Source organism: Pleurodeles waltl, chromosome 11 (genome assembly GCF_031143425.1).
Source record: "Pleurodeles waltl isolate 20211129_DDA chromosome 11, aPleWal1.hap1.20221129, whole genome shotgun sequence".
In the NCBI taxonomy this organism is placed as follows: Eukaryota; Metazoa; Chordata; class Amphibia; order Caudata; family Salamandridae; genus Pleurodeles; species Pleurodeles waltl.
In genome coordinates this window covers 531,632,499-531,648,573 of record NC_090450.1, presented here as the reverse complement: position 1 = coordinate 531,648,573, position 16,075 = coordinate 531,632,499, and the positions used below count along the sequence as shown (strand labels likewise).

The 16,075-nt window shown below is 47.4% G+C and overlaps 1 protein-coding gene across 2 annotated transcripts in view; it reads left to right on the top strand.

Annotated features, from left to right (window-relative positions):
• The window catches only part of ATP1B3 (ATPase Na+/K+ transporting subunit beta 3), a 260,215-nt gene that overhangs the window by 192,651 nt on the left and 51,489 nt on the right, over positions 1-16,075 (top strand). For both annotated transcript variants that reach the window (XM_069213934.1, XM_069213935.1), the window contains exon 6: positions 10,418-10,504. In XM_069213934.1, coding sequence (XP_069070035.1) covers positions 10,418-10,504 — 87 coding nt within the window. The remainder of the gene's footprint in view (positions 1-10,417; positions 10,505-16,075) is intronic.

Here is a 16,075-nt window from a genome sequence, read left to right as displayed (position 1 = left end):
GCAGTGGTGTATTAAAAGAAAATAGATGGGCTGAAAGGGACCAATACTACTTTGAAGCTGTGAGTCTGTGAGTAGGCTTCAGGGCAAACTGTCCTCTATAAAGACATATCAGAAGGCGTAGTGAAGGGTTGTGACATTTACAAGCACTTGTTACAGAGGATCTCAAAAAATTGTAAAGAGTACGTTATTTTGTTAATTCACAGCATCTTGAAAGCATGACTACAATTCAAACTTCCCCCCCGCCCTCCCCACCCCCTCCAAACAACACCTTATAGCTGTCAAAACTAGATGGCTCGAACGTTTGACATTTTACAAATTGTGTTGTGGTTCTAAAAGGTTGGGAAAGCAGTGGTCTAGGACAAGGACAAGGACAAGGAAGATTGGAAGATTTGAGATTCAGATTTTACATCATTAGGAGGCACCAGATTTAAGATGTCTACTGGAATTGTCCAGTATTGGAAAAGGGGCAATGGTGATGCTTTATTCATTGTGCACTGGCAAAAGGCAGGCTTTATGGATGTAGGGCCTTGGTTCTGTTGAAATCAGTGATAACAGGCTACAGTAAAGGTTTGGGGTGTTACTAAGGTTAACTCTGGCCTCACTAGCTTTCTAACAAATTATCGTTGGAGAAACTAGGATCTAAAAGGTGACCTTTCTCATGTGGGAGTCCTGTCACCCTTTAAGATAGTTGAACAGCAAGTAAATCCTGTAAAAGATTTGTAATTGGGGCATTCGCTGCCTCTTCCAAATGAAGATTAAAATCACCAATAATAGAAAATCTGTCCCTGGAACCAAATAAATTTGCAGTTACTTCAGGGAGAGAGTGGGGAAAATTCCCACTCAGACCAGACGGTCTATATAATAAAATTGCAGAGACTGTAGAAATAGGTAACGTAATTGCAAATGACAGACTTTCACACTTGAGAATAGGAATTGGTTCAATGCAACATCTAAATTCCTCCTTCAGTACGATCGCTATCACTCCACCCTTCTTACATAGCTGGTCTTTCCGCATGATATAGTATTTTGAGGGGGGGTGTAGGGTAGGGCTTGCACCACGTCTGGCCCAGAATTTGTATGAAGCCAGGTCTACAACACTGTTCTTTCCTCTGTAAGATAGAAAAGATCTAGCTAGCCTGGTTCATATGGGGTGATACCCCAAAACCGGTCCCAGGATGCTTGTTTCCGGTTCAGGGGAAGGCCTGGCAGCTCGGGCTGGACAGTTCACTGAAGAAGCAGGGTTAAGACTGGTTTGCATATGACTGGGTGCAAACTAGGGTGGCATGGTGAGCAAAAGAACGATGGATTTAAACCCAGACCAGTGACTTGGGGTGAGTGCTTGAAATCCTTTTGAGTTGCTAACTTTAGTAAGTAGTCACTTTGTTGCCTAAAGTCTTCCAGTGACTGTTTACAGTTGCTGGCCGTGAGACAGCTTTCTGACCTCCTGGTTGGAGGTGTAACAGACTCTCAGGATGGAACAGAAAGGACCGGCTGTGGGTAGAGGTGTGACTTCTACCTGGCACAAAGGCCAAACCGGTTGTGTGAACCCAGAAGTTTCACTTCAAAGGGGAACCTGCTTTTGAAGGGCAAATGGTGGACACACAGAAGAGGGGATGCTCTTTTGTTCTTGCACACAGGTTGGCATTGAGGACAGAAATGGGATAGCCGTTGTTAAAACAGTTTTTCCATGGGTGTGTCGCCATTAGGGAGCTCCACACACCAAGAGAAAGATTCCGCAATCTTGGTAGCGGGCAGAATAGTGCATCCTAGGATAGCTAGAAGCCACACTTCACAGGAAGTCTCCACTAGGTGGTAGGGGACCTAGTAGCTCCTTGGCTAGTCCTTGCCACAGCCCCTGAGGGCACTCACTGGGCATGAAAGTAGCACCCCTGGCATCCAGCCCTCATATTACATAGTGGTGTAATGAAACTTGTGGGGGGGCCCTTGCACAGTACTGTGGGGCCTTTGTTACACTCTGATCACATCATACTGAAGAGTGAACAAAAGGACAGCCCTGTTTGCTGAACCCAGCAAAAAGAGGCTGCACAGAGACTAAGCTAGACCAAGGGAACACTGCATCTGCTGCTCCTTGCGCTAGCAAGGCGTGGACTGTGTGCCTGTGGTGCTGTGCTTGAGGAAGAGTTGTCCTTGAGCTTCCAACAGTTGGTTGACTTTTGGCAGGGCCAAAAAAGCTGAAGATGCCTCCCTTTGCGAGCTTCTACCCAAGAATGCCTGACCACCAGCATGCAGCTTGGGAATTATGACACCCAACCCTCAAAAGTTGCTACCAAGGCTGCTGGACACTGAGTGCAGCTTGGTCAGCCAAGATGGTAGCTATCATCAAGGTAAGGGCACCACTGGTTTTGCTGCTGCCGGAGACCAGTAGTCCAGTGGCAACCGGTTTTTGCTTGGACTTCAACAAGACTTCAAGGAGCATCAACCCCTATGGCTAAAGTCACCGACCATGTTTGTGGACCAAGGAGTAGCCCCAAGAAGACCCTTGTCACTGGATCAGCATTCTTCAACATTCTGTGTCCCTTACATCAGGACACTCCATTGAAGATTATGGTGCTTTGCCCACAGAGCCTGGAACTGGACTGGAGACTGCTTTGACTGCAATGTCAATGTTCAGCCTAACTAACCTCTTTGGATCCTGTGACTCGCTCCCACCCAGAGTTGGTTGCCAAAAGCGGGCCAGTCATAGTTTACAACTTTAATAAAGTTTTCCAAAATTTGCAAAGTTTGAGCGGGGTCCATTACATTGATTTATTACTTTGAATTTAAAAGCAATGGTTTATTGTTACTTTAAAGATCTATTCATAACCTTTCGTGTGGATTTTTGATGTTGAGGTGTCATTGCAGAGATAAAAATACAACCTATTTTTTATAAATTGGTATTGCATTTTTGTTGGGTCTTCTTTTTTTATTCCGCCGTTTGGTGGTACTTAACGCATTACAGTTCCTCTTTTGAATAGGTCCTCACTGCTCAGAGCCACAGCTACCCAGAGTAGAGCTAATGTCTGTCAAACAAATCTGGTTGGACTTAATATATAGGTAGATAGTTTATTACACAGTCAGGGCTCATAACCACTCTTTATAATAAACCGATTTCCTCACACCTATTTCCAAGGAAGTCGTGGGCTTTACAGATTGTTCCCACAAAGACCTTTAATCTGGAGAATTAATTGTGGGCCAGATAGGATTTCCTGTATTCTTTCCATTAAGACTTGATTGCGGGAATATAGCTGCTTCAAGTTCGCTCAAAATATGTGTTGCTTGATGGTGGCAGAGGCTTTGGGCGCTATGTGCCTGATTCATTTTAACAATGTTATGTACAAAATAATGAAGCATAAAAAAATAAGATCATAGTGGAAGTTTGCTACAGAGGGGATAAGGTTTCTTTTTAAGGCAAGGATCCAGATTGGAGTAAGAATATCAGTTCAGTTTTGGGGTACGGCTTAGCTTTAAAGTAAGTTTTAGAAATATAGAAATGAAAATGATGTAATTGGAACCAAATGTGCTGTAGCGGTTCCGGTTTAGGAGCCTTTATAGTATTGAACATAAGCATTTATATTCTCTGTAGTATGGGGTTTATTTAAATGTATAAGTTGTGTAAAAAGTCTTGGGTGTGCAGCATCTGACCTGTATGAGGATGGTTCATCGACTTGTGGAGAGCAGTGAATGAAAGGTGCTGCGCGTGTTCCCTTTCTGATGGATACAACTACCTGTGGATTCCTCACCTAATGAATACTCCCATGGCGCCAGCATTCGACGGAAATCTTCTTACTAGTCTCTGCACGTCAACGAGGACGTCACTCTAGCCCACGCGACGCCGTCTGACGTCATACAGGCAATAAGAGGTCCTCGACGACGTGCCGACGTCAGTTCCCTTTTTTCCGTGCATTCGAAACGGTTATCTTCGAGGGAGCAACTGTTACTTTTGTGGTTACAGTGTATTTTTGCTGCGTAGTCTTTCTCGGTGGTAATAATGTCGCAGAGAAAGTCTGGATTCAAGCCTTGTCGTGAGTGTGGAGGCAAGATGTCAGTGACGGATCCTCATTCCGATTGCCTTTGGTGTTTGAGCTCCGACCACGACGTCTCGACTTGTGATTCATGCCAGCACATGAATCCAAAGGCCCTCAAGGAACGTGAGGCGAAGCTGTTTATGGCGAAATCGAAGGAGAAGCATCACAAGAAGTCTTCTTCACCAAGACATCGGCGTCATCGAGACTCCCGGCGCCGTAGAGAATCTCAGCGTCATTCAAAGGAGACTCGTTCCAGGTCTTCGGATCGGCGCCGAAGGACATGGGAGATCAGTCCCACGGTTACGCCGCATCCTTCGACGCCGTTGCCCTCTCCGGCGTCTCCAACTTTACCTGGACAGGCGTCGGTGATTGAGGTATTGGAGCCTCAGGTGTTTTCTCCGGCGTTGCAGACGTCGAGGCCGGCGTCGGGGTCGCCTCCGAGACAGGCACCCCAGTATCCGGCTTTTCCCACCCCTGGAGCCGATAGTTCCGCATTCTTGAATGCGATGTATGCCATCTTCCATCAGATGGCTCCAGGGGGTGCTCCGGCTGGGCCTTTGGCCTTTTCATTGGGTGATCCTGCGCCTCTTCGGCCGGCACCCTTTATGCCCGTTCTCCCTTTTGGGAACGTGGGCTCGGCGCCAGTGTCGGCGCCGGTGGCCGCTCCGGTGGCTTCAGAGGGATTGGCCCCGGGGATTTCCATCCCGTCGACGTCGGGATTTCGGCCTGTGACTCCGGTGGGTCCATCTGCTTCGACTGCTCTTTCGTCGGCGCCGAAGTTACCTGTGGCGCCGGACGCGGCGTCGGTGGCTTCTGAAGATCGGCGCCGATCTTCGACTTCGGCGGAGGCATTGTCGACTCCGCGTATTGAACAACGGCTTCATTCGAGGAGACGTGCTCTCCGTGTATTAGAGGAGCAGGAGTACCAACGAGCCCTGGAGGAAGGAGAGCTAGAGGACTCGGGTGATGGGCTGCGTGGTCTGGAGTCGGCCAGTGGGCTGGACACTTCCCCTGAGTGGGATCTTTCGTCCCCGGGAGAATATACTGAGGAGGCTGCTTCCTTTCACGCAGTGGTACGGAAGGCAGCTAGTTTTTTGGACCTCCCTTTGCCGGTGGTGGAGGCTAAACAAAACCTTCTAACAGAGGTGCTACATCCGGCCTCAGCTGCGGCGGAGCCTCTTTTGCCATTTAATGACACTCTGCTGGATCCGGTTTTAGAGGTGTGGAAGAGGCCGGCATCTTCCCCAGCAGTTCACAGAGCCGTGGCCAGGAGGTATCGGGCGGCTCCGACTGACCCTGGTTTTCTGTCTAGGCACCCTACGCCGGAGAGCTTGGTGGTGCAGGCCTCCTGTTCATCCAAGTCAGCGCCTGGTTCTTTCCAGACGGTGCCTGGGGACAGAGATTCAAAGAAACTAGAGGCGCAGTCCAAGAAGATTTTTTCGTCCTGCAGTCTGGCGTTGAAGGCCACCAACGCAACCTGTATCCTGGGGAGGTATATTCATGCTCTGATGGATGACATTTCCTCATCATTTACAGAGCTTCCCCAGGGTCTTTTGGATGTTGTTTCAAATGCCCAGGCTGCTGTGACCCAGATTATCCAGACGGGACTGGATACGACCGACTCGGTAGCCAGAGCAATGGGCACAACTGTGGTGGCAAGGAGGCAGGCCTGGCTCCGTAACTCGGGCTTTTCTGCTGATGTACAGTCCACATTGTTGGATCTCCCGTTTGATGGGGACAAACTGTTTGGAGCCAAGGCTGATTCGGCCTTGGAACGTTTTAAGGAGAGCAGGGCCACGGCTAAGTCGTTAGGGCTCCAAGCTCCTTCTTCCACGGCCTCTTCCAGATTTTTCAGGAGGTTTCGTGGATTTGGGCGTGGCTCTTCCTCCTCTTCCTTTCAGGGAAGATATCAGCAACCTGCCTCTTCCCATCCCTATAGATCTTTTAGAGGGAGAGGTAGGGTCCGCACCAGAGGGAGCCTCTCAGCAATACTCTGCCTCTTCCTCATCCTCTGGCGGGGTGCAGCAGGGAAAGCAGCCTTAGGCTTCCACCATTTCCCACTCACTCCTCTCCTGTAGGGGGAAGATTACAGCATTTTCTCACCAAATGGAAGACTGTTACAACGGACACTTGGGTTCTCAGTATTGTGGGAAAAGGCTACACCCTTCCCTTTCGGGAGTTCCCGCCCCTCATCCCGCCCCGCCCTTCTTATTGTTCAGAAGAGCACCTCCTGTTGCTAGAACAGGAGGTACAAGCCCTCCTTTCAAAGGGCGCGGTTGAGTTGGTCCCAGAGCAGGAAAGGGGTCGAGGATGTTACTCAAGGTATTTCCTGATTCCCAAGAAGGATGGTCGTTTGAGACCAATCCTGGACCTGAGGATCTTGAATTGGTTCCTCAAGCAGGAAAAGTTCAAGATGCTGACCCTAGCACAGGTGCTTTTGGCGTTGAACAAGGAAGACTGGATGGTGTCTGTCGACTTGCAGGATGCTTACTTTCATATCCCGATACTCAAGTCACACAGGAAGTATCTCCGGTTTGTGGTGGGATCGCAGCACTATCAGTTTGCGGTCCTTCCGTTTAGTCTTACTTCAGCACCTCGAGTCTTCACGAAGGTGATGTCGGTGGTTGTGGCAGAGCTCAGAAGGAAAGGGATAGCAGTATTCCCTTACTTGGACGACTGGTTGATCAAAGCCAAGTCCCCGGAGCTTGTGTCGCATCATCTGCAGTCAACAACCCAGTTGTTGTTCGACCTGGGTTTTTCGGTGAACGAGCCCAAATCTCACCTAGAGCCCTCTCAGCGCCTCCTGTTCATAGGGGCATTACTGGATACAACATTGGGTCGGGCCTTTCCTCCGCCTCAGTGGATTCAAGATATTCAGGATTTGGTTCCAATGTTTCGAAATGGAGCGGTAGTTCCAGTCCTCAAGGTCCTTCGTCTGCTCGGTCTGTTTGCCTCCTGCATTCTGTTGGTCACGCATGCTCGCTGGCACATGAGGGCTCTTCAGTGGTGCCTCCGAAGGCAGTGGTCTCAACACAAAGGGGATCTAGAGAGTACTGTCAAGATCTCCAAAGATGCTGCTGTGGATTTGAAGTGGTGGATTGCAAGCAACAATCTTTCACAAGGAACGCCGTTCCAGCAGTCGCCACCAGTGGCCACAGTCATAACGGATGCTTCCACTCTAGGGTGGGGAGCTCATCTGGGGGATCTGGAGATCAAAGGTCTTTGGTCTCCAGAGGAACAGATGTTTCACATCAATCTGTTAGAGTTACGGGCTGTACGTCTGGCTCTCAAGGCCTTCCTCCCTTCCCTTCGTGGTCAGTCGGTACAGGTCCTAACGGACAATACTACCACGATGTGGTACATAAACAAGCAGGGAGGAGTGGGGTCGTACCTTCTCTGCAGAGAAGCTCTTCGACTATGGTCCTGGGCAAAGGACCATCAGATTTGCTTGATAGCAAACCATCTGGCCGGTGTCTTGAACGTGCGTGCGGACAGTCTCACTCGCCAATTCTCGGCAGACCACGAGTGGCGTCTCCATCCAGATCAAGTCCGTTTAATCTTCCAGAGGTGGGGGTTTCCTTGGGTAGATCTGTTTGCCACTCAGGAGAACGCGCATTGTCCGTTATTCTGCAGCCTCCAGTATCCGATGCAGGGAGCGTTCGGGGACGTGTTTCAAATAACCTGGTGCGGCCAGTTGCTTTACGCGTTTCCTCCCATACCCTTGATTCCTCGAGTATTGAGGAAGATTCGCCAGGACTGGGCTCTAGTCATCCTAATAGCTCCGGATTGGCCAAGGAGGGTATGGTACTCCGACCTTCTCCAACTCTCAATGTGCCCTCCGCTCCGTCTCCCTTTCAGGGCAGACCTCCTCTCGCAGTCGCAGGGGCAGGTTCTACACCCCAACCTCCAGAGTCTGCACCTACATGCCTGGAGATTGAACGGGGCAACCTGAGTTCCTTCTCTCTCCCGCCTGAGGTAGTGGATGTTATATTAGCGGCCAGGCGACACTCCACTAAATCTATCTACGCTAATAGATGGTCTAAATTTGTTGCGTGGTGTGGAGAGAGGCAGATTGATCCTTTGCATGCTCATCTATCGGACGTTTTGTCTTTTGCTCTGTCTCTAGCGCAGAAAGGTTGTGCAGTGGCTACCATTAAGGGTTATTTATCGGCCTTGTCAGCCTTCATATGTCTTCCAGACCAACCATCTTTATTTAAATCCCCTATTGTTATCAGATTCTTGAAAGGTCTTCTAAATAAATATCCTCCAAAGCCATTCGTTATGCCGCAATGGGATTTGTCCCTGGTCCTGACTTTCCTTATGGGGTCCCCTTTTGAACCTATGCATTCTTGCCCCTTAAGGTATTTGGTTTTAAAAACAGTCTTCCTGATAGCTATAACATCAGCAAGGAGAGTGAGTGAGTTGCAGGCCTTATCAGTAAAGCCCCCTTATACAACTTTTTATGGGGATAAGGTGGTGTTGAGGACCAAGGCTGCTTTCCTCCCGAAGGTTGTTTCACCTTTCCATTTGGCTCAGGCAATTACTTTGTCCACGTTCTATCCTCCGCCTCATCCTTCCAAAGAGGAAGAAAGACTGCACCGTCTGGACCCAAAGAGGGCGTTGAGCTTTTTTATTGATAGAACAAAGGATTTCAGGCTGGAGGATCAGCTGTTTATTGGATACGTGGGCAAGAGGAGAGGAAAGGCAGTCCACAAACGAACACTATCCAGGTGGGTTGTTCTTTGCATTAAAATCTGTTACTCTTTGGCAAAGAAGGATCCTCCTGAGGGCATTAGAGCTCATTCCACCAGAGCTAAGTCGGCCACTTCGGCCTTGGCCAGAGGTGTTCCTGGGGTCCACATCTGCAAGGCCGCAACTTGGTCGTCCCTTCACACTTTTGCAAAACATTACTGTTTGGATTCTGAGGTTAGAAGGGACGGCCATTTTGCACGGTCAGTGCTGCAGGATTTCTTGGTTTGACCATTTAGGCACCCACCGCCGGGCGTGGTACTGCTTTGGGACTCTATTCATTAGGTGAGGAATCCACAGGTAGTTGTATCCATCAGAAGAACGAGTTACTTACCTTCGGTAACGACTTTTCTGGTGGATACATTAGCTACCTGTGGATTCCTCACGGTCCCACCCGCCTCCCCGTTGCCTTTCTGGTCTTACCAAGTAATCCTTGAGTACGCTCCTCTTGGTCTTTGAGGGTGCAATAGATGTTGTATATATTATATTTATATATATGTATATATGTATATTACTTTGTGTATATACTTGATGTGTATATATATTTTAAAAAGAGAGAGTTATATATATATATATATAAAAGATTTACAGTTATTCATGCAATGTTGTGTATTTTTACAATGTAATGGGATGTTGCCTTGCTCTTTCATTGCATTGCCTGGTTGTTCTCATGCACGTAAAAAATGATTGGTACTGACGTCGGCACGTCGTCGAGGACCTCTTATTGCCTGTATGACGTCAGACGGCGTCGCGTGGGCTAGAGTGACGTCCTCGTCGACGTGCAGAGACTAGTAAGAAGATTTCCGTCGAATGCTGGCGCCATGGGAGTATTCATTAGGTGAGGAATCCACAGGTAGCTAATGTATCCACCAGAAAAGTCGTTACCGAAGGTAAGTAACTCGTTCATCTGGTAGTATTGTGGTACTGGCGTTTGGTGGGCTCCAGTAGGAGGACTGAGCAGTTGTCATTCGGACGTCCTGTTGGGTGAGTTTCTGGAAACCTATAGACGTCCATCTTGTTTGATTATTTTCCGGTTCTTCCGCAGTTGTCATCCCTGAAGCATGGCACCATGTACTCCAAGAACTCCTGATCATGCTCTCCGTACTGTAGCATCTCATGCAGTTTTCTATTTTTTATTTTTTTTTAAAACATGCCCAGTGGTATTGACTCACTGTGCCCCAAAATGTATCTTCCACATTGTTTTTAGAGAAAAAAGAGCACGATCAGTTGACTGTCTCGATGCTTGTGCCTATTCTAGATTACTACCCGCATCTTCTTCCGTTTTACTAAGAACTACGTGAGCTACCTCTTTTCTTGCAAACACCATGCGTTAACAGTAGCACTTCATCTAATGAGGTAGATGTGTTTATTGCTTGTAGAAACCATCACTCGCATTAGAGTTATGCAGTTTAGGTGAAACGAAGTTTATTTCAATAAATATTCAGTGAAATAGCCTTTTTGTTCGCTTTCTTTGTTGTTTTTTTGTGAGCCTTGAGCAAAAAACATTTTGTAAACTGCTGGATCCCATTCGTTATATGTTGGACTACTACTGTGTAGCATGTTTGTTTTTGTTGGTAGCTGTGCTCTTCTATGCGTTACTTTACATCAGGAAATGTGAGCTGTTTTATGTTTTTTCATTATAGAGTGAAAATCGAGCGAGCTTGCAGTATTTCCCTGAGCACGGAAGAATAGATTTGATGTACTTCCCATACTTTGGAAAGAAATCTCACGTAAGTCTTACAGCGTTTCTGTGTGAACTAAATACCTTTAGGAATGAATGACAAAGATTTGCTTTGTCAGTCAGTCTTTACTCTGTGAATGCTAGTTTTGTTTTGTCATGACTTAAGCCAAATTCTATTGTTGAGGTGCTGGGCCCTCGTCAGTCTAAATTTAGAAACAAACAAAAAAAAAAAAATGGATAGAAGCAAAAAATATTTGAAAAACACTCCTTGCCACTGTAGTCCCTGGCACACACACACACACACACACCCTCCCCCCCCAACCTAGTTTCCTTAGGAAAACCTTTATTTTTCTAATAAATTTGGTGCAGTTTCACAAATTTTCAAAACTAGTTTGCCATTCACTTCAGCTGCTGTCTGAAAAGGTTTGGGGTTATTAGTCAAGTGGGGGCTAAAAAAAAAGGATCACAGAGCAATTTTTCAATTCCCCTTAGGGATTTTAGACATGACTACAGTCCGAACCGCTGAACGGAATTACACCTAATTTGGCAGAAAGCTATATCTTGGTCGAGAGAGTGCTTTTTGTAATTTAGTGTACCTCATGGGCAAGAAATTGCCCAAAGAATGTTTTTTGAGGGCGCACAAGGGTCCGCTGATCTAGAGCCCAATTTAAATAATAAAAATAAAACTAAAAAAAAAATCATTCACAGACCAACTCTCGTACACGCATTCACAGACCCACAAAACCACTACCACACCCAGTCACAGCCATTCACACATGCACTCACTCATCCATTTACAAACCCACACAACTACACACATCCAGTCACACACCTATACAGCCATTCACAGCGCTGTCAGTGCCGGGAGGAGAGCCACGTCATTGGGCAGGAGCCCTTTAAAATATCTTCGCGCTCCCGCCGTCGCGGGAAGCGCTGTCAGTGCCGGGAGGAGAGCCACGTCATTGGGCAGGAGCCCTTTAAAATATCTTCGCGCTCCCGCCGTCGCGGGAAGCGCTGTCAGTGCCGGGAGGAGAGCCACGTCATTGGGCAAGAGCCCTTTAAAATATCTTCGCGCTCCCGCCGTCGCGGGAAGCGCTGTCAGTGCCGGGAGGAGAGCCACGTCATTGGGCAAGAGCCCTTTAAAATATCTTCGCGCTCCCGCCGTCGCGGGAAGCGCTGTCAGTGCCGGGAGGAGAGCCACGTCATTGGGCAGGAGCCCTTTAAAAAATCTTCGCGCTCCCGCAGCGCGGGACGCGCGTGGGCGGCGCCCGGGCCAAGGGCGGGCCCGTCATCGTCCGGAAGAGGCTGGGCTGGGCCCACTCTCTTTCATCTACTGCCTAAATACACCAAGTAAGCTCAACTTATATATTTTCTGATATTCTATAATCTTACAGGCACCATGGGGAAAAGGAAAGCTGCTGACTCACTAGGTCCCTTGACAGATAGCAAAAAGCAGAGGAAGCGCACTGCTAAATTAGTCACTAAGCCCAAAAAAACCTTCGAGGAGATAGATCTGTTGTTTGAAGAGGTTGAGGCAATTTTAAACTGTTCACCAAATCATAACGGTGCCTCCCTCGGGAAAAAATGCCCTGGTTCCACCAGGGAAGATACAAGACTATTTTAAGAAAAGGGCAAAGGATCAAGACCTGGACTCAGGGTTGAGCAAAAACAGTGCAACCTCACCAACAACGCACCTGCTATCCGTCCCCACCTCAAATGCTACAACAAACACGACAAATGTATTGGTGCACAGAAGCGGATCTCCCCATGAGGGAACAGAGGGCAACATCCCAAATCCTGCCATACTACTGAGTCCTGTGACGATTCCGATCCCGAATATTCCTTGTAGGAACCGGTTTGAGGCCCTAGCCGAGAATGATGAAACTCCTAGAGTTTTTGATACAATATCAGACGATATCAGCAAAGGAACCATCCATCGCACCTCGAAACAAGTTCCTGTCCCCCCTCTAATGCATCCTGTCACCGAGCTTAGCAATGCTCTTATACTTCAGAGAATAGAAGAAGTTAGATCCCTGGTTCTACAAATGGCCAAATGCTTCCGGGAGAGCTTAGAGTGTGGATGCAAGTGCAACCATAGGGACGAAGAGGCGAATACAGGCCATACAATGCCAGATCCAACATTAACAACCCAACTTGCACAGGGGGGGCCAGGTTACCGATCATCAAAAGGAGAAGTCAAATCGGGTTGGCCCAGATGGGAACGTAACACGCCCAGAATACAACATTACACAGGCGAGTCGACATTGCAAAAGACCACTAGATGAGGGGGACACTATGGGAAACCACATTGCCATTAACAGACTCCCCTCAGGGCCTTCAATCTATCCGTCAGCAAAGAGCTGTATACAGACTGACAATTTCCCACCCAGGAGATTCTATGCTATTCCTAATGACAACGACCCATACGCTCCCAAATATGCTTCCGGTCGTCCCAATGACCCTTCCCTTCAGAGGACACTTCATGAACCAGTCCTACTGCCAAAACCCCAATGCCTCAAGCCTGGAACTAATACCCTTTTCTTGAAACAAGTCCCGAAACTGCTTCCTGGACTCAGTGAGGATCATGAGTCTAGGGTTAACAAAGTAATCCACTGGCTACGATACCAAAGAAACTGTCTATCAGTTATACGTTCGGATATCTGTAACACTAAGCGGTGGTGTCCCTTAGGATCAACATATGACGTAATTTCAATCGAGTTCCATAACAGATCCCTGGTAGAAAACCTTGTTCTGTTCAATGACCGAACTCTTCATCTTATGGAACAAAAAAGGGGGTACATCACCTTAGAGACAGCATCGTAGATGGAAGGCCAACCACAAATTTCTGATTACTTATGTAATAATTCAACCAGCAATCAGTCCAGGCATGTCAACACTATTCGGCCTAACCCAGTATGACTGGCAACAGCCCAGGGACCAATTCTCGGTACTAGTTTAACGGAACTCAGTCCGACGATTTCTGATGGACCTGCCGATACAGAGCCGACTCCCGAGAGGCTGAACCCACAGCCACCAACCCCGGTCCTTGAGGAAAAAGGCATATCAATCATGACATGGAACCTAGCAGGCCTTGGGAAGAAACTAGACGATAATGACTGGTGCTCGTATATCAATACCCAAGACTTATGTCTTTTTCAGGAAACATGGTCCAAAGAGCTGACTACCCTAGACGGGTTTCTTTCCTTCAATGTGGCTGCCCAACCCTCCACAAAATTGACGGGCAGAGCAAAAGGAGGACTTCTGATGCTATTAAATAAAACTGTACAGTGCACACAAGACTTTAAAGTTCAATAGCCCAGATCTGATGGGGCTACAAATTACGTTCCAACAGGACTTCACCATAACATTTGTCAATATTTACGCCCGCTCGGTTTCGCGAGGGGCTGAGTCACCAGTCTTAAAACAGCTTCTTGATTTTCTAGACACCCTGCAATCAACCACTTACTTAATAATAGCAGGGGATGTAAACTGCACTTTTGAACCCTCTGCGATACTAACTGGTCTCACAGAGGATGAAGATGAAACATGGGGGATTGCACAGTTGACTAGTGACAAACTGTTAATTCTCATGTAGCTATCCAATTGGCATCTCTTTGTTTGAAACACGGTCTCAGGGCATGCAATGGCCGTATGCCCTCTGACCTGGACACTTCACCCACTTTCAAACGTGGTCCAACCACAAGCGTAATCGATTACTTTCTAGTGGATGTGAGACTGTGGCCCTTTCTGGATGATATGAAGGTGGACGTTAGAACCGAAAGTGACCACCATCCCTTACTACTTTCTATGTCAGGTGATGTGTTTGGTAGGACTTTGAACAAACAAACTACCTTGGTCCCTATTCCTACCATGAACATCACATCTACAAAGGTCAGGTGGCCAAAGGTCCAGTCAAACCCTTACCTGTTATGCGAGATTTATCAGGCCTTTGTAGATAACCTTGCCCAATACAGAGATCACGATTCCAATGATATCCCCTTTCTATCCATACATGAAAATTTGATTATAAGATTACAACATATATTCTACAGGAAGGTCGGGGTAAGACACCAAGGAGCTACCTCTAACACATGGTTTGACGAGTCCTGCCATATGGCCAAGAAAGGACTAAAAGGTGCCCTTTTGAACGGATCCCATGGGGAAATACTATTAGCTAGACGTATTTACAAAGAATCCATCACCCGAGCAAAAAAAACCTGGGAAGACACAACCTGGCAGAGTTTATTGGATGCTACTCAATCTAACAATAATAAATTGTTTTGGGAATTGTTAGGCAAACGAGAGAAAGAGGGCAGGATCAGTGTGAGAAGCCACATACAGCCAGAGAAATGGGTTGACCATTTCTCTGGCTTATACAGGAAAATTGAAACCCCCACAATCTTAGTTACAGGGGAAGCAGGCCAAGATTTTCCACCTACCCCTGATGAGTATTGTGGCCCAGCTCCTCTTGCAGGGGACACACAGGGTTCTAAGAGCCACATCTGCTTTACCACCAAAGAAACAGCCAATGCTATTGGTTCTTTAAAACTTGGGAAAGCCCCAGGCCCAGACAAAATTCCGGGGGATCTCTACTCGTCAGAACCAATAGTCTGGACTTGGTATATCAATACACTCTCTAATAAAATTGCCGAAGGGGGGCAGATCCCCATGACATGGAAGGGAGCAGAAATTATCCCCATTCATAAAAAGGGTGACGCAAACCTTCCAACAAATTACAGACCAATCAGTTTAATTGACAACATCCAAAAAATATTTGCCAAACAACTCCTAGGTAGATTAACCAATTGGGCCAAAGATCAGAATATTCTTTCCCCTCTTCAAGCTGGATTTCGCCCAAGGACCAGTACAGTGGACCAGGTCTTTAGACTGGCCATTCTGTACTGGAAGTACACAGCCCTTGCCAAACAACCATTATACATCGCCTTTGTCGACCTGAGATCAGCATTTGATCTGGTCCCGAGGGAAAAGTTGTGGGAAGTGTTACAAAAAATAGGGACTCCGGCCAATCTAATCCAATTTACAAAGCGGTTGCACGAGGATACATATGCGCAGGTGAGATGGGGGAACCTAGGCGAACTAACGGATAAAATCCCCATAAATAGGGGTGTTCGCCAGGGTTGTGTGTTGGCACCATTTTTATTCTCTATTTTTATTAACGAGGTTGTACAGGTTTTAATGACGTGCCAGAATGATGCCCCCACCCTATGCGCTCAAAAAATTCCAATCCTTCTTTTTGCTGATGACTGTCTCCTTATTTCTAAATCTCCCATGGGCCTTCAAACTCTTATCAATAGATTTAACTCCTTCTGTTGCGACTACGGCCTAGAGTTAAACCATAAAAAGACCAAGCTAATGGCGTTCCGCTCAGGAGCACGGAAGAAATGCACTATCCATTTAGAAGGAAACCTCCTGGATAAGGTTTCCTCCATTGATTACCTGGGTGTAAGGATTGCTGATAATTTAAATTGGGGAGAACAGATCAACAAAAGTGTGGGCCGCCTGCAGCATGGCGCGGCATCAATCCTGCGCTTTTACAGGGGCACGACAGCAAAAACTGTCTCCCCGGCAATTAAGATCTACATCGCCAGAGCACAGGGTG